This window comes from Magallana gigas, chromosome 10, assembly GCF_963853765.1.
Source record: "Magallana gigas chromosome 10, xbMagGiga1.1, whole genome shotgun sequence".
Lineage (NCBI taxonomy): Eukaryota > Metazoa > Mollusca > Bivalvia > Ostreida > Ostreidae > Magallana > Magallana gigas.
In genome coordinates, this window is record NC_088862.1 from 25,238,485 (window position 1) to 25,257,720 (window position 19,236).

The following is a 19,236-nucleotide window of genomic DNA, read 5'->3' on the forward strand; positions in this document are numbered from 1 at the left end:
GTATCATTAATAGATTAACAGGAAAGAGTGAACTGATTTCCCAATTTCCTGGGGTACTAACAGTACTTAGTCTAGTGCTTTACGTGTTTTAAAAAGTTGCAATTTACGGTTCATAAAAACTCGCGCTACATGTAGTTTTGGACTAATTACTCTTATCAATGAACACATTCTCGAATAAAGAAAAAGTTATTGGACATTTTACTATAGTAATCGTCATTTTACTAGCTTCTTCTATTGTTTTAAAAGACATTGCCAGCCCCGTAAAGGAAAGAATCAACTCTTATTTCGTTGTAATTGCTTTTAATCATTGCACTATGTAAACAATCATATATTGACATTTGAATTTATCTTTGTCATGTTAACCCCGCTTCTGCCCAAAAGAGTTTCATGTTAAACTTTGAAATTTGATTGGTTTAGATACAGTTTATAATCCGTTCTATTACCCTCAGCGGTAGTAACACACTTGGCAAAGGGTAACACAACAAGCACTTTTTATATAATGTCATTTGACACATATCAATTTTTAGTTTGGCAGACTGTGTATTACAACAACGATCGAAACAACCACGTGATGCCGTTGAAAACGCCAATTTTAGGCAATGTGCCAATTATGAAGTTGCTGTCCAATGGTAAAAACGAAAATTGATTTTTTTTGTCATGAAATCATAATAACAAATAACGTACGCACTTTTACTTAATCTATAAGGATTATTCAAAAAGGTAAATGTTAACTAAATCAAAAACAAAATGTTTCTATAGATTTTACAAGGTATGAAGTGCAATAAAAGCAACGCATCGTAAGGTTCATTGAATTAAACTCAATTGCATGGGAAAGTACATTGTATATGACTGTATCTATGCTATGTTGACAATAACTTCTGAAAAAAAACCACATTATAATTTATAAAGTTGTTATTTTAATATTGAATGTTTTGTATATTGAGAAAAGGCCTATCCTAAAAAGTAACAAAAGTGTCAAATTATATATTATATAATTGCATGAAATATGGATGATTTAGGCAGGAAAAATACACAATGTCATCTTTCTAAGAAATTATTCCAGTAATTCAATTCTAAAAAAAGCGGGCTGCTTCCTTGACCTAAAATACTTTACAAAACACTATTCATCATAATATACTGTACATGTTATACAATGTCATGAACATGTAGTAAATCTAAACAGTGGCAGTTTATATAGGAATTATAAATATTTGTATTATATAGATGATAAAATAAAGTATGTGCACGTGATAAAAATATTGATATAATGCACAAAACAAAATTCATTTTAAAAAAACATTCGCAGAATATTCTAATTCTTATTGCACTTTACTCTTGTTATACAACAAAAATGACACAGATCACGAAGGAATTAGAAAAAAATCTCAGAGATATATTATATACTGTAGTAGTGTCTAAATAAATTAAGCAATTAACTATATCTTACTGAAAATATTCATGAATAAACTTAATAACAAAGACGTTTTAATGTTAAAACGCTGATATACAGCTGTTAGAAGAGGAGATGCAGTTATCACAATTTTAAGATCACATTAGCCATGTCTGTTTTGCCCGAGCATCAGGCAATCAAATAATCTTTAAGAAACAAGTCTTATCACCGCCAGCATCTCTCTCTTTTAATCTCCGCACATACTCTGCGTGTAGAGTTATCCCCATACTACAGACAGATAAAACAATCTAAGCCCCGCGTATAAACACTGCTCTTCTTCCACGACCCCGCCAAATGAATTGATCGAGCTTACCCTCGGAGGATGTGAAAATATGCTACAGGAATTGAATGTCAGCATGTCTGCCTGTGTCGGTTCCCGAATTGTGTCTAATGTGTACAAAGATGGATAAATTGGACATACCCCCCTCTTTATAAGGTTGGTGCCGGGCTTCTGTTCTGTGAATATTTTGAAATGCTGTTGAATTAATTTATAATTTGTTTTGGGTCAATATTTGTGGATTGTCCAAGGGTTTGTTTGAATAAATTTAAAAATGGTTTAGCAAGTAGGCACAATGGACAAAGACTGTGATAATTCTGGCATCTGAGATGATGTCAATTGGTATATCTGCTGTCACCATAAAATCCACAAATGTTGAGCCCTACAAATAATCATGCTTCAACAGAAAAAAAATATTCATATCGCTTACGCTAATTTTCATTCAAATAAATCATATTTTTTCATTAGGGTACAGTACAAGTAACATGACTGATAGCTTACAATAGCATCATTTAAAACGTTATCGTGCTATTTTGTTGTAGATCTCGTTCTAAAGACAAGCTGATTGCCATCATAAGAGTGCACGGCTAGTTGAGTAGTTTAAAAAAAAGTTTCAGGATGGCACCCATATCCAGTGTAGTACTTTTAGTTTTCGCGATAACGACTACAGTGTCTGGACAACTCAGCAACAATTTCAACTTGACAGCCGACATGGATCCGTTAGAAGAATCCATCCTCACTTCCATCTTACGAAGCGTCGACGAAAAATTTGAATCCCTAAGTACCCGAATAAACACGATGGAACGGGGATTGAATACTTTACAGTATTACAACTTAAGGCAATTCAGAACGGTCAACACCCATCTTCACACAGTGGATAATCTATTACAGAACCTCGGCACTCGTCTAGAGCAACAAGACATTGGGAACGGGGAGCTAGCCACGTCGCTGTTGCTAATAAAGCGAGAAGTCAAGAATGCCGCCATGATGAATCAAGAGTCGTTTGACAAAATGGCCGAACGAATGGGGAGTATGTCCCATGAGCTTGGAATGAAGGTTGCATTGGTTGAAAAGTCCATAATCAAGGCCATGAATGACACAGCGATCCAGCAAGACGAAGTAGCTAGCGTTCTTCGAGAGATTGTCGTCTCTGAACGAGACAGAACGAAGCAGATTTGTTCGGAATCTCTGGCCAAAGTGCAGACGAGGATCGACGATTTGGAGAACATGACGATTAACAAAATAGCGAACTTTGAGAATGCGACGATGAGTGTGATAAGCAATATGAATGTGACAATCGATCCCGTGAACGTTGATATAAATGCAACCGCAAGGAGGTTGCTAGAAGAGAGACTACAAGAGTTTAATGATAACGTTTTGGATTCGATACGATTCTACAGACACACTGGTGATCTGGTGGAACGCATTGTCGGAGCGACGGAATCTGTAGCAGACGATCAGGTCAAATTGCGCGAAGACATCAAACATTTCCTGGAACTACAGGTAAATCTGACGAGTGGATACGTACAGAATGCTGAAAGACAAGATGACATCAGTAATGTGATACCTAATGATGTTAATGACATTATTGTTGAGAAGTCGTCTAAGAATTGTGAAATAACTTCGGCAGTAATGGAAGAAATTCAACTCATGTACAGAAACGGATCCCAGGTGTTAGATGTGATCGCCGAGATGACAAGATCGTCTCAGAATGAACTAAAAACTACGATACAACAGCTTAATAACGAAGTGTTCAAACTCCAGGAAATAAGGAGCGAAGAAGAGACTCCGCATCCGGAAATGCTTAGTGGACAAATTGATTTCCATTTGGAGGAGATTTCGAACAACACGAGGGCGGTGTTTCATATCGTGGAAGCCATTGCATCCAACACTGGTTGGATTCCCTACATCTTTTCCAACTTACAGTTTCTTGAAAATCAAATCAACCAGACTTTGGTTACGGCGAAAATGGCCTTCCGGTCAGCCTCGCTTCAGAATTCCAAAACCCCTAACACTCTCAAGGACCAAGGTTACCAAAATGGTCCACATCTGTCAGACGATCCCAATCTTATGTCTAGCACTCCCAGAAACCAAGACACGAAGACCTTCTCTGAAAAGGATGTAGAATCTGCTGAAGGATTGTTGAGTCTCAATCAGACGATTGAGCTACAGACACAGTTTGAATTCGTGTACGAGACAAACAAAAGAGTCAATCGTATACTTCCGGCTTTGACTCGTCTTCTGGGAGAGCCAGGTCTGTATTGCAATCTTGCATGCCCATACTGGGTAGATATAATTTATCAAGGTACACACAACTTAACAACTTAAGTAATATGTATATATCTGTGCCGTTAAACTATTGTAAACTACAATGTACAAGTTCTGTTATATGGTAATTTTAATGGTATCTAATTTAGTATTACATGCATGCCCTATGGTGGGGTTGCATCGGCGAATGGTCAAGATCCCTTCCTTGTGGGATACCGAGGTATATATTTTTATTAGAACTTTGTTTTTTAATGTATGATCGACCCACTCCCCCTTCCGCTGAGGATAATTCTTGGATCTGCCATAATCATATAATAGTATTACATGAAAAAGACTTGATACTCCAAACTAATGTTTTAATTATGAACGGTGGTGTATAGGATGACAGACTTTGGTTAGATTAAGTGACAGACAGTACTGTAGATTCCTTAATTTACGTGAGAACTTAATTACGCAAATCCGCTGCGAGAATATTAAATCGCGAGCGCCAAACTTTTGGTACAATTTCTATCAGAGAAATAAATCCGCTATCTTAAAATAATTAAGAATTTCTCCCAACGTTACGAAAATGATTTTTTCTCGCGTTAAAATAGAAATCTACAGTATATACTAGTACATGTAAATGGTGGTTAATTGTCAGTGTACTCTATAATATCTATACTATTTTTGTTTTAGCTCCATTGTCTCTATAATAACATTTTTTATGCGGTAGATTGTTTACAGGTTAGACTGGACACTGTTTTGCAGCATAATAGCCACACAAACTACTGTTGTTGTCCGTTTTATTTATTTTAGAAACACGCCAGTCTCACGGTATAATTATATATTCCTCTGATGCTGTATTTGTTTGTAAACAATTATTACTCATTGGTAAAATCGCTCTGTAAAGATCAAGATAAAACGCTCTTTATCTCAAATGCACTTTGCGAATCGTGCGAGAAACACCCACGTTTTATCCTTATAGCAGAAAACATTGATACATGTACACCAACACAACGAAAGATTATTATAGCATCCTCACATGCAGTTTTTATATTAACAGATCGGTTCTCCTCCGTAATATGCATGTCAGTATTGCACATTAATTTTGCTTTTTATCGCCATTTCACTTTGGGTAGTGTACATGTATATAATGCTTTGCGCAGTATACACAATGCTCAATTTTTAATTTGTTTAAAGCTTACTGTAAAAGTTCGTCAATTTTTGACAAATTGTATAAATATTTGCATACGATTATTAAAAAGCTTTAATCAATAAACCCGCTCTATGGTAAGCATTAGACTAGGTTTCTTTTTTCAATTACATGTAATACAATATCATGATTCTTTATGGATGAAAAATCTGGAATGGACGACCGATAACTGAAATATTCTGTAGTTTATATTTTCTATAGTAGAGCATGTTGTCTGTAATCTGTAAGGTTAAAACGTTCAAGACTTCCGCAATCTACGTGAATTAGCTAAGTCGTCATGAACATAAACTTCTTAAAGATAAAGTTCGACGAACATGAGTTAGGCTGAGTAGCTTGGTTTAAGTTCTCATCGCATCTGTATCTACATTTTAGAGCCCTTTGTTGTAATGGTGGACGGAAGCAGTGAATATGAAGGTCGAGTCGAAATCTACCAGAAAGGCCGCTGGGGGTCGCTTTGTAAACCCTTGAGTCATGTCGAGGCTTCGTACATATGTCGTCACCTTGGCTACCTCGGCGGAATTGCGTCAGAGCCCGGGTATTTCGGGGAAGGAAGCGGAGTATTCTGGAATATGAATTTTACCTGTTTGTTGTCAAGACAATGCTCCATAGCTAGACCTGTTTTAGATTCCAGTTTATGTGATCATAAATACGACGCAGGCGTGATTTGTGGTGAGAAAATTAAACGGTTAAGTTAATTTACTTTTAAATTATTCCGTCATTCTTGTCAATCATTCATATTTTTAAAAAAGTATTATCCGTTTTGTACATTTCATCATGTCTGATTAATATCAGTTTGTTTTCTTTCTTATTTCATACACTTTCTCACATTTAAATCCTTAAATTTTGATTTTAGATAATATGATTCGACTATGGTTCGAGTCCAAGGATGACTTGAAGGTAAAAAGAAATACAGGCTTTCTTGAGATCCACCACCGCGAGGAGTGGATCCCAGTCTGCAGTGATAACTGGACCGAAAACAACAGCAAGGTGGTGTGTCAACAGCTAGGCTACAACGGCGGTATGGCCACGCCCCCTACCGAAGAGGTCATGACCTATCATCCGGACACGTCCGTTTTCTATTCGAATATTACTTGTACCGGAAGTGAGAAGAGATTGACAGCGTGCGAGTCTGCGCTGAAGGTGAATGGCTGTTCCTCTAAACTCCCTGTGTTCATTCAATGTATACAATGAAATTAAGGTTAAAGGTTACATGGTTATACTTTTTTTAAAATCATAAGAGGCATGTCCAGTGACAGGCATAAGCACTTCTCTGCAACTTGTCTACAGTATTAATTTTACAAATACCATTTGTGATGTTATTTAAACCAATATGGTTGTATTTTAAAACTTCCTTGTTGGGGAAAAGTTCATACATTTTTTTTAAGTTGTTTTTCTTCTTTTTTGTTGTTTGTGAAATTTTTATGCAGTAAAAGATCGCAAGCATAATGCTTATTCTTTTGCAAAATCTTAATGCATTGTAAGCACTGGCCTCTGGATTATAATGATTATTAATACTTGGTGTTATATTGGCATGAGTAATCAACTACATGTACATTGTACTGAGCTCGATATAAAAGATCCGTTTGTAATTCGTCAATATTTGTAATATATATTCAAGTGCGTTTGTATAATTTAACGTACATATATTATTGACAAAGATTTGGATATTAGACAAGTGAATGTGAAATGATGGGACAATTGATAAAGCAGTCGACACTTACTCAAAATAACCTTAGCGATTAGTGTTTGTGTTGCAAATGATTTTTTTTTTACATCAAAACTTTCAATCGGTCCTGTTAGTTAGACATTCGTCTCGAAAAATATTTGACTTGTATTGTTTGATGTTTTTCATTATTTTGTTTATGGAGAAAAAATGTGGAGCTAACTGCCAGAATGTATGGGGTTTACAAGTAATACAGTCATGCATTTTTCTCTAAAAGTTTAGAGTTTGATTAAGTTAGATTAATTGTTGGAGATATTCTAGAATCACAATCATATTCATACACACATACTTTGATTATATAAATTAATTTTGTTAATTAGGTATTATTTATAAGAAAAGTGAAACATTATAGACTTTAACTTGTTCGTCTGTCTTGACACTTGTGTTTGAACATCAAAATTAAAATTCCTAAGATACAAATTTTCAAGCTGAATGTATTTGATGTTTTTATTTTGCTATAATTAAGATTCTATATGTTCTTTACTTTTCGCCTCCTCGTTTCTATTATTTACAGATTCCTCTCTATTCTTTACCGTCAGATTATCAAAATTGTTCAGCACCGAGTCGTCAGACTGAGTATTCTCTGGTAAACATCCTTTCGAGTTCTCGTTAACCTCCTCGTTCATTAATCTTTGCACTAATTTATCTGAATTTCCTAGTGCCAATTTGTCTGAGTTTGAATTTCTTAACACCGAATTGTCTTTACTCTCTGGCGTTGAATCGTCTGTATTTCCTAGCGACACTTTACTTTTAAATCCTAGCTCCCACTTTTCTTCAACATTAACAGCGATGTCGTCTGTTCTTTCTTGGGACAAATTGTTCACACAATCTCTTTCTTGTTCACTGTTTTCTGTATATTCATAAAAAGTTTGCGAAATTTTTTCTGTTTCATGGTTTTTCGAGGATTTTGTATCTGAAACTGCGTCGCTTCCGTTTTTGTTGTCATCACCATTTGAGACGAAAGCACAGTTTATGTAAATACCCTCATCTTTAACACCAGGTTCATCATCTTCTATGGCCGAATCGCTGATTTCAGAAACACTCTCTAATTCCTCTGCAAAATGATAATAAAACATCATAATTTTTGCAAAAATATGATACAACGTTATGTTTCAGAAGTGTATGTATCCATGTATGCACACGTACGCTTAAATTAAACTGATTTTGTAAAGATATAATTATACATGTATCTTCTATAGAATTTAGAAATTCATAGTGAAAACGTATTTACAAAATTAATTTACAGCTGTATAAATCTATAATATATAAAGTGTCGCCCAATGATAAACATTTTAACAAATAAATTTTAAGACCAATGGTGAAAATGAATTTTTATTTTGTTCATTCCGATAAAAATATTTTATCAGAATGAATAAAAGAAAATTTATATAAATAATAAATTCATTTAGTAGTCTTCTATCTTCGTTTAGTTACTATCATTAATTCATATCATATGATATATTTAGAGTATTAATCTCATTTTTACATTTGGCGATGAGGGGATTTCGACAAACTAAATGACATAATACCGAGACTAAAATCCGGAACCATGGAGGCGAGGCTACTTCCGGACTCGGCCCCGACTCCCGGTTGCCTTGGAAACATGAGCATGATCTTATCTCTCCTGCTCTGGTGAATTTCTTCCGAGATTTTCTCGAGATTTCGCAGAGCGTTGGAGTACTTAGCCTTTGTGTCTTTTATGGCCGACTGCAAATCCGTCACATTCTGTTTTTGGTGTTGCAGTTTTATGTCCAGTTGTTGTTTTACCTCAAAATATGGACTGGAAGTTAGAGTTAATTTTGAATGAGTTAAATTTATACAATTCAAGATTTCTGTAATTTTATATTATTTTCATTCAATGAGTTGTTTGCTAACTATTACAAACCCCTTGCAAATTGTACTTGAACATTTTGATACATTAGTTGTTGCATTTTCTTACCCTGCTTTCTGGATGGATTTGCTGAACTTCTTCTCCAGTTGCTTTAATTTCTTCTCACAGTTTGCACATTTGGTCGTTGCAAGTTGGTGCCGCTCCTCGCTTTCTCGCTTTTCTTTCTCGGCGTCCATAACCTGACGTCAAAAACAACTGGTTATAATGATTTTATCGGAACATCGGTCGGCCTTTTCCGTCAAGTCGAGAATTATTCTCGATACGATGAAAAAGGCCGAGCAATGTTACTTTTGAGGGGTTTATTTATAATTAAGGTAGTGGTCATTGTCGTAAAGTTTTACAAAACGTGCTGTTGAGGAGTTTTTTTTCTGCAATATGCTCGTTACAGTCATAGCCTCATGAAACGCAAATGAAATTATTCTATCTGTTTATTTACCCGCATGGTGGCGTGGTTCATCATTTCCTGCCAGGCGGCTGATAGATTTCCCTCCCCATTCTGCAGCAACCGCTCTTCCGCCAACGTCACGGTTTCCTTGGCAGCGCGGTACACACTGATGGCGGACTGATACTGACGGGCAGCTTTGAGGGACTCACCCTGGGCCTGAAAACAAATTTGTTAAATCTTACGTACATGTAAAGGGCATCAATGAAATCCACGAAAATTAACCCCTATGAATAAGCATGTTTTATACCCTTTTGGCTTCCTCCTTCAATTCGAAGTACGCTCGCGCACGCTGAATTGGCTTCCGCCGTTTTTCGGCGGCTTGGGCCAGTCTATCAGAGGCTTCTGTGAAAATAATCTTGTAGTTACCCCTTGCTTCCTTTAAAAAAAAGTAACCATTTAACATATAAAATTCATGTTTCGTTTTCTTCTGAGTAAATTAAAAGAGTCTGACTTTATTATATGTGTTTATCTAGGAAAAACTACATGTACATGTATTTACCAAAACATTGTTGGGGGGGGGGGGGGGATATGTACACACAGTTTAAAAAAAAAATTTGCGTTGAATACACTTTGATGTAAATATGGTTATATAAGGCCATTATATATAAGGATGAAAATAGTTTTTTCAACTTACATCAAGTTCATTTTCAAGTTTGTTTATATCCGCGCTCGTCTGATTTAGAACGTTCAATTCTTCCTGCAAATAAAAGTGCATCATTCTTGTAAAAAATATACTTATAATGTTTATTCATAATTGATTATTGATTGCAGTAAAGTTGACATTTGATATTTTCGACTTTATATATATTCTTTAACTTCATTCAGCATGCAAGTTTCCAAATTTACTCCAATGATATTGAAATTTAATTGAAACTTGCATGTCGCCGAATTCTATACATGCATAACAGGTGTACGTCTGTATAGGATTTGAAATATACATGTTTATATACAGTCATGTGCTGAGTGAACTTTAACAATGAAAAACCCTTTAGAAACGCAACTACTCCATTTATTCTCATCATAAAATTACCGACAATTGGCCTCCCATTGGACACTAAACCCCTTCCCCCATCTTCCCAGAAAAAAAATTTGGGGATCAGAGAATGTCCTCTGTTGTTAATTTCTTCTTGTTTTTTTTTTTTGGGGGGGGGGGGTGGGGTGGGGTACTACGGTTTTATACGTCATCTTGGAATTACCGATAACACATCTGTTGGAGCTGAACAGACATTTAAATTGAATAATGCAGGAAAACAGCATAACGTTAAAAGTATAGACGCTTGTTGATTCATTTATAATTAATACATATGTACATGTAATGTTTTCCCTGAAGTTTGAGAGTATTAACGAAAAACCACTTCTTTCAAGTGTGGTTAACATTTTCAAGATGTTCCTGCTATAGGTATATACGTAGCAATATTTAATTATCTTCATAATATTACTTCCCCCTTTAATCCCAAAAAAACATCTGACACGTAAGAAATAGATTGAAAATTCCAACAGTCGTAGACAAATGTTATCGTTAACTTAGGTGGACACTTATCTAGGGGCAAGATTGTTTTGTAAAGGTTTTATCAGCGTGGACTCCGACCTTTGTGATAGGAAACAACAACAATCCGTGATCTCTCGACAATTGTAAAGGGAGAACTAGATGTAAGATAATTGCATACACAGATATACATGTTATTGCAGCCTGTCGAAAAAGTTAACATGGTTTTTACATACAAAGTACACACAAATAAAAAAAACCCAGACCTGCATGTAGGTTTAACACATTCCAAAGCCATGCATGGTGCATTTATCAAAACTGCTACCATATCAGGCGGTTATCATTTAATTTGACCGGGAATTCCCGCTACATGTATAAATAAAACAGAAGGGGGCGTTTCTGCTTTACCTGAACCCGGGGGTCCAAATCTTCCTTGTCATCCGGGCATTCGGAATCCGTCGTATTTGTCAATCCGCCGGAAGTTCCTCTTTCACTCATAACTGATCGACTCCGACGAACTTTTGAATTGATTGCATTAAGCATTAAATGACTGTATGGGAATTATCGGTGTACTTTCGATCCTGATTTTATCTTTAAAAGTTTGTACGCCGTGTTACAGTGTATATATGTATATTTAAACGACGTTCATCGCTGGTTGAATGGACACGTGGGGGTTCTCGAGAGGGTTTTTTTTACTTGCATAAATTTAGAATGATCGATGCTACTTGTACAAAACTTAATGGTGAACAGTTGGTAACAGCTTTTATTTTATGGCTTTCTTAAAACGCATGGCTTTACCAACAGTCGTCAGAGCTCGGGATATTGAATGATCGCAAATCAAATCAAAACGATAACGTACTGCTAATAAAACAGGCGATACTTAACAGCATCCTATACTTCAGTGATGTACCTTAAAAAAAACTAACCAACATAAGTACATCCGTTGTAATTTCAGCAATCGAGAAACGCGGACATTTATTTCAGAAAATACTTGATAATTTCATAAATAGCATAATGTAAAGACGCATTTTACCCGCATTGTATAATTACATGTACAGCAAATAATTAAGTACGCATACATTTGAGAACAGTTTTTTTTTCTCTCATAATTAATACATGCACTTACACGCTTGATTTAACACACGTACGCACGCATACGCAAACAAACACAATGCCTCGGTATTCAATAACCTACAAAAGGTTTGTTTGTTTTTTAGTTCATATTGCTATCGATCAAGTGTGTTTTGTGTAATTTATTAAAATTAATTTAATGAATTTCAAGAATATTCGAATCAATCAAAATTTGTGCATGTACTGCTTCCTTTACATAATAAACAGACTTGATGAAAGTCGCTTCGATTTATACTATATTTTTTTCAACGTAACACACATCCCAGGCTTAAAATATAATTGCAAATACTTGTAATGAAAACAGTGGAAAATCGTCTTTAACGTTAAAATCTTATTACTTATTACAGTGCGTTATTTTTGTACATTTCAACAGCTGTGATTCGGAAAGAATATCCCTCTTAATAAATGTTTAAAATATATTTTATTTGTGGATCTGACGGGTATTTATTATATTTTATTTTTTGCCAATACGCATAGCCTACTTTTCAAGAATATTTAAAAAAAAAAAATAGATGTCTAATTACTATTTTTGATACAATATTAATGTTTAATGTGGAAAATATTGATTAATCATATCAATTTATATATACATAATTAGAAAAACAATTTTCAATAGAACTGTTATTTTCAATGAATCAATTCGTTGGGAAGTACATGAACATGTTCATTGTAGTTCAAAACCATTGAAACATTGATGCAGGCATTTTTTTTCCAAAAGTTCAACTTAAAATAAGAGCAAACCAGCTAGATTTTTTTCACTTTAATTTTTATAAATAAAACATTTATGAATTAATAGAGCTAGTGCAGCTTAACAGTGCACAAAAAAATCAATTTAAGTCATTTAAAAAAAAACTTAATTAAATAACTGTCAATGCATTGTATCATAAAAAAGACATAGTTCAAATAAACAGAGACAATAAAAACATAGTGTTTATTTGAGAGTGTGGGAAAATTCTGAATGACATAGAAATAATACAGTCAGACTGATGGTGCAAAAATGGACGGACGTACTATAAGTATATAAGTGTAATATGCATAATACTAACAAAATACTTAACGAAATGTCGTGAAAAAGGACACATTTATATTTACATGAGATATGTATACTGGTATTCATAAATTAGGGAATGTTGTCCATAGTGTAAAAGATATTGAACAAATAAATTAACCATTTAGTTAACCATTCAAATGCAAAACACAATAACATACATGTATAATAAAAATGCATTATCTGTACCATAGTTGAAAACTTGTCCACTGAGGCCTAGGGTTTATCACACTTGGTACCCCCCTTTGTCAGGGAATCCAATATGATCTTACATAAAGCTGATGTCACATTATATTTTTTATTACTTTTATGTGATACAATCCTCCTCTAATCTCGCCCTTTTTTTTGTTGATATTAAACTTTCTACTGACATAAGCACCTACTATCTGTCTATCTTATTTTCACAATCTCTTGAACTCATTCTGTTCTCATTCTCTCTCTCTCTCTCTTTGTATCATTCGGACTTTCTCTTTCATACTCTATCACCTTATATTATTCTGCCTGGTTTTTATGGGTTTTTTGGGGGGTAGGGGGTATATATTCTTTCATTTATCCATTCCTTCTCTCATTCATTTTCTCATATGGTCATATGGTATTGTTCTATCATATTTATATTCTCTCTCTCTCTCTCTCTCTCTCTCTCTCTCTCTCTCTCTCAGACTCTCTCTTGCTCTCTACTTTAGGGCTTTTTCCGTCCTAGGAGTCCGATTAGTCCTTGATGATGGAATGTTGTACTTTTCTCGGATCAGATCTAGCTCTTGTGAATGTTTCAGATGCTCCCTGAGGTCCAGTTCTACCCTGTTCTGAGATCTCACAAGTGTGGAATTGGTCAGTTGTTCTATATCTGTTTTGACATTAAAAATTAAGTTTTAAAACAAAACACCTTCAATTACACTTTCATTTATTAAAATGAATAAATAGACCAAGTATTTTGAAAAAATTTGGCAAAGACAACTCAGAGAACAAATATTTACTTTTTGATCCAGCTTTTTCTTTTTTATCTTCTGGTTTATCCTCTTCTTCATCTTCTTCATCATCATCATCTTCATCTTCCTCAGTTTTGAACCCAGCCTCCAGTTTTTCTTCACTAGTGACTTCTACCTCATCCAGCTGTTTGAGTTTTGGCAAGTCCTGGATGATCCTCCCCCTTAATGAAACAGAATGAAAAATTTTAATTTTAAAAAATGAAGATAGAGGTACTTTGGCCATGTGTTAAGACTAAACAATGAAAAAACCCCAAGAACAGCAGTGAAATGGATCGACCTCACCCGGAAAGAGAAAACCAGAAAGACCAAAGGGCAGTTGGAGGAGGACCATTGAAGATGAAGAGTACAGGGTACAACTGGAATAACATCACTAGAATTGCCAACAATAGGAGTGGATGGAGGGACCTTGTTGCCGCCTTATGTTTAGAAATGCATGAGGAGGATGAATGAATTAATTAATTTTAAAAATCGTCAACTAAAAAGACAACAAGTTGTGCAAAGGGATATATACATATGTAATTAGGGACAGATTGGTCTTGAGGATCCTATTTAAAATCTAAGGGAATGGAAGTCTGGACGATGTAAAATTGATTTTATATATTAAATAAAACATTACATGGAACATATATTTTGTAATAGATATATATAATATACAAATATTGACTGGGGTTGAGGGCAACATTGATTATATTAGCCCCACAAGGGACGAAATATTGCCCGACACGGAGCGGAGGGCAATATTTTCGTCCCGAGAGGGCTAATATAATCAATGATGCCCGAAAACACAGTCAACATTTGTTTTGTTATATGAAGAAACAAACCAAAATTAAGAAAGTAATTGAAATCGCTGTATTTTTTCAGCTCAACAAAGAATTCACGATTTCAATTATGTGCAAAGTTCATTTCCAAATATCCTCAGCATCAAACGGTAACAGGTGATATTCCGCCGCCCGTTAGAATAAACATACAGATGTTCTACCTGAATTTACTTCACAGTAATTCGCAAATCCTTATATCCGTTATGATAGCAAACCGTCGCATTGCGCGTCTGTTGTTTACATCCCTTGACCGACTGTCTATTATGACGTCACTTTGTTTTGGAGTCGCGAAGAGTTATTTACATCATCGTTTTCGAAACAACAAATCAGAAGCGAATAATTGAAAAAGAGGGAATATTCTCTAAATTTTATTCCTAGCCGGTCAATATTAAAAAAAAATTTTGACCGGTCAATATATTTCGGACGAGCTAATACTATAATTATTGACTATTTGTCTATATAGAGTTATATAGTGAGAATATTCTACTGAATATAACAATATCATATTTGTAAATACCCCCTGTTCATATTTGGAGTGTACACACAGATATATATGTGATATTAGAAAGATAGATACCCTTGTACGTGTATATCAAATGTTGTACATGTCCATAATCCCCTGAGTAATATTAGGACAGGCTGTACCTCTGATTTATATGTATAATAATAATACAAACTAAACGTACATGTAAATAAGCATCTCCTAGTGTTTTATAACCAGACTTTACATATGATAGAAATGCATAAGAGATTACACAGGTAAATACACCTTCATACATGTACTAAGAACATATAGCCATGTAGTAAGCATAATTAGATGTACATCTTATGGTGATAGGGATATACATGTACATGTGTACATACATGTATCTATAAATACATCATTACAAAAATCTAATATAGAATTTCATACACAGAAGGCATACAATTATTGTACTTTATGCAATCCAGGCTTCATATTTGTTTTAGGTGTACAAACATATAAGATGTATTTTACATAAAAACGGCAAAAACACTTGTACATGTACATAGAGTGTACACAGGTGTACATCTGCCACAAATTAAGACACCTGAGTTTTACCTGTGATCTGGGTGACTGGTACATGGGTTTCCTTTTAGATTAAGTATGATCAGGCTCTGTGGAAACTCATCTAAAAAATGAAAAAAAAAAAAGAAAAAAAAAGGCTGGCACACAATAGCATCAATTAAAAGATCATTTTTAATTTGGGTTTTTATTTGAACTATACATGTATGTCATTGGTTCAATAGTGTCTTAAATTAATGTTTAACAAAGTTTTTTTTCACGTTTTTCACAGAGGAAATTCTTTGGATCGCGACATTATACTTGTATTTCTAATTTCTTACAATAAAGCTCTATCGCAAAATTTTCATTCATGTCAAAGTAAACTTAAAAAAAAAAAAGGTTTCAACATTCTGTTCATTATGTATTTAAAGTTTAATGTATCATTCGATCAGAGCACATGGAGGATAAGTAAGTCCATGAACAGGGTTGTCTCTAAAAATTGAAGTAGAAGGAAGAAATAAAAAAGTAGAAGGGGGTCTGGGGGTCTTGCTTATAGCTACATTGTGTTTGAAATGCAATAATAGTCAGGTAAATAAGGCATTATAGGCGGGGAAATTCCCCGCCCCCCGGGTCTTAGAGACAACCCTGATGCATGTACAACAGTTTTACCTATGTCAAAGTCTTTGATGAGGTTAAGAGATAGATCCAGGAAAAAGAGATGTTGTAGGTGCTTCAGGCCTTCTACTACTTCAATCTGGTTACCGGAAAGAGTCAAAAACCGCAGGTTTGTCAGGCATTCCAAGTTCTCTATACATTTAATCTGATTCTGTTGAAGAGAGGAAAAATGCTGTGTACATGTATCATGATGACGCATTTCATATGGTAACAAGGAGATGGGTTTGCGAAAACTGTAGATTCCTAATTAAACCCAAGAAATTAATATCCTCATTTAATCGCGAGAAACAAATCTCGAGAATTTTAAAATCTTGCTTTTATTTTTCAGACAGATGTAAACTAATAAATAAATGATAAAATTTTGGCTTTCGTATTTCAGAAATAAAAGCCCTAACATTTAAGAATAAGTGTTGCCCTTTTTATTTTTTTAATATTTGTTATAATTGAACACTGTGAAAATAGTTTATTGTATTTTTGATATAAATATATGTGTACATACGTGCTGTAGGTAGAGATTTGTGACTTTCTTTTCCAGCAACTCTAAGCCATCAATTTCTGAAATGTTTTCTCTGTCTAGTCGTATGTGGGTGACTTTCTGAAGGGCTTCAAGACTGTTCAAAATTCAAAATTGTCAACGTTAAATCAATTCATATACAAAAGGAGACATTTCTTAACAGCATAAATATAATTATGATTAAAATAATCAAATAATATACACCTCTTTTTAATTTCACTTACAATATAAATTGCATGCCGCTCAATTTACACAATAACATGAATGATACATATTTAAACTACCGGGGTATGCTCATTTAAATTTAGAATGGCAATAATTGATTTAGGAATATTTCTATTTTTAATCCAAGTCAAATGTGGTAGCTAGAGTTTAAAGTATATAACATTCCGTCTAGCAGTGGTTAGTGGGTTAACCCTTTAGCTTGATAGGTAGACTATTGGATTTGTGTGCCATAGAGGCAATACTTTCTCTGTTACATTATGGTCAACCCACTAGCCAGAGCTCAAGCCAATGCCCTATACCTAACACTACCACACACAAGTAGATTATAAATGTAACCTTTTTTTCATGCAATTAAAAAACAAAGAAAGATCGAGTTATAACTTTACATACATTTCTTCATGACTCCAGTCTTTTGCTTCTGGTGGTAAATGTCGCTTTACGATCAAATGCAGGGATAACCTCACTGGTTTGACAGCATCTAAATAACATAATTCCATGTCAATAAAACATATATCAAGATAATTACATATTAGAATGTCATTTCTTGACAGAACTTTTTTCTTACAAAATTATAGATATTGTTCACAGTTTAATTAATGCATGTACATGTAACATATTTACGCTATAACAACATTAAATGATTTTATTCACTTTTTACCACAGAGACTTGACACAATCTGAAAATGTAGTCAAAAGTCATCATAATTTATTTGGATAGAACACCTTTATAACAAAATAATCAAGTGCTCATAATGAAGACACAATTGTGCAATGTGAAGCTGAAAAAAAGGTATGAAAAAAACCAACTGTTGGTTCAATTTTGCCATAAAATTCTCCGCATGCCGTTTGGGAGTAAGTCAATGTGTAAATCAGCAGATTTCAGCACATTGCTGTTAAGACAGTTAAGTTAAATCAAGGTTAAATAGAAATACATTTGTACATTAAGTAAATACCAAAAGAGAAAAGGTCAGCATATCTCCCTAAATCTTCTCGCTCCATCTCAAGGGATTCGTTTTCATCCATCGCGTGCACTTTGTTCACGGTTTGTTTACATCGACAACACACACTCAATATTGAACTTGATTCAGCAACGTTGATAGACGTTTATTTAAAACGCTTTGCAGACTGCATAGGAAAAGAACCGATCATGTACAGATATGATATCTCCGAAATGGAAACAGGAAATCAGCAACTTTTACAAAGGCCTACAATGGGACTTAGAATACAAAACAACAGAAAAATAAATAAACAAAATAATAAAAAATAATATTAGACAAGGGAAACGACCCTCTCAAAAGATGATTCTCGGTCGTTTTTGAAGCATGGGTCACTATGAAACGAATACATGTAATTAGATTGCAATTGTAACTACAGTACATGTACATGTATCTGTAATTTACTCAAATACTGACATTCTTCTCATTAGAACAAGCTGTCAAATATTGATCTTCTTTCTTTTGATTCGTTTTGAAAAAAAAAATCATTCATAGACAGCCAAAATCGATCGGTTTTTTATAAATCAGCCCTGGATGGCGTTGCGTTCAGTGTATTTGATTCTACAAGTCAGTGAATGAACTGTAGCAACGCGAAATGTAATTCACAATTATAATGTAATAAAATTTAATGATTACATTTCATGTTATTACATTTAGAGCTGATATCGACGGAAAATGTAATAAAGCAAATTAAAATAATTATTAGCATGTTGACTATTAAAATAAATGAAAAAAATGTTTTATGTATATTTTGAGCAAAGATTGTCAGATTGTTTTTGCCAAAATTTAAGAGTAGAAATTGAAAATGCTCACCCTTTACGTCTATATAAATATCTAAACTTGCCTGTGCACCAGGCAGATTATCTAAATCACATATTATATGATAAACATACTAGGAAAGCCTTAGATTATCATCACATCGTCTACGAATCGAATCGGATGGATATGATAAAAAATGTCCTATCAATGAAAGGAAATGTATATATTGTAATTCAAACGATGTCGAAGATGAATACCATTTTGTTTTGGTATGTGATTTTTACACGGAGTTAATTAAGGAAATTATAGCGAGCGCAGCTCGCCGGCGC

The 19,236-nt window shown here is 34.3% G+C and overlaps 3 protein-coding genes across 5 annotated transcripts; 1 reads left to right on the forward strand and 2 right to left on the reverse strand.

Moving 5' to 3' along the window:
- Nucleotides 1-1,620: 1,620 nt before the first annotated feature.
- LOC105335959 (uncharacterized) lies at nucleotides 1,621-7,343 on the forward strand. Of its 2 annotated transcripts, XM_011440105.4 has the most exons (5): nucleotides 1,621-1,886; nucleotides 2,270-3,981; nucleotides 4,791-4,808; nucleotides 5,560-5,856; nucleotides 6,041-7,343. In XM_011440105.4, exons 2-5 carry the CDS (start codon nucleotides 2,346-2,348, stop codon nucleotides 6,376-6,378), a joined length of 2,289 nt encoding a protein of 762 aa, XP_011438407.3. In that variant the 5' UTR covers nucleotides 1,621-1,886; nucleotides 2,270-2,345; the 3' UTR covers nucleotides 6,379-7,343. The 2 variants fall into 2 exon arrangements, with proteins under 2 accessions (XP_011438407.3, XP_011438408.3); XM_011440106.4 differs by lacking the exon at nucleotides 4,791-4,808.
- LOC105335960 (SH3 domain-binding protein 5-like) lies at nucleotides 7,344-11,431 on the reverse strand. Of its 2 annotated transcripts, none has more exons than XM_034453791.2 (7): nucleotides 11,141-11,431; nucleotides 9,881-9,943; nucleotides 9,494-9,622; nucleotides 9,238-9,402; nucleotides 8,850-8,980; nucleotides 8,440-8,690; nucleotides 7,344-7,964 (listed from the first exon to the last, which is right to left on the reverse strand). In XM_034453791.2, exons 1-7 carry the CDS (start codon nucleotides 11,273-11,275, stop codon nucleotides 7,372-7,374), a joined length of 1,467 nt encoding a protein of 488 aa, XP_034309682.2. In that variant the 5' UTR covers nucleotides 11,276-11,431; the 3' UTR covers nucleotides 7,344-7,371. The 2 variants fall into 2 exon arrangements, with proteins under 2 accessions (XP_034309682.2, XP_065928937.1); XM_066072865.1 differs by lacking the exon at nucleotides 11,141-11,431 and adding an exon at nucleotides 10,999-11,082.
- A 1,362-nt stretch (nucleotides 11,432-12,793) lies between these two features.
- LOC105335961 (leucine-rich repeat-containing protein 46) lies at nucleotides 12,794-18,266 on the reverse strand. The gene is made up of 7 exons (XM_066072866.1): nucleotides 18,107-18,266; nucleotides 17,544-17,631; nucleotides 16,914-17,025; nucleotides 16,409-16,565; nucleotides 15,797-15,866; nucleotides 13,886-14,058; nucleotides 12,794-13,755 (listed from the first exon to the last, which is right to left on the reverse strand). The coding sequence occupies exons 1-7, from the start codon at nucleotides 18,174-18,176 to the stop codon at nucleotides 13,586-13,588; spliced, it is 840 nt and encodes a 279-aa protein (XP_065928938.1). The 5' UTR covers nucleotides 18,177-18,266; the 3' UTR covers nucleotides 12,794-13,585.
- Nucleotides 18,267-19,236: the final 970 nt, after the last annotated feature.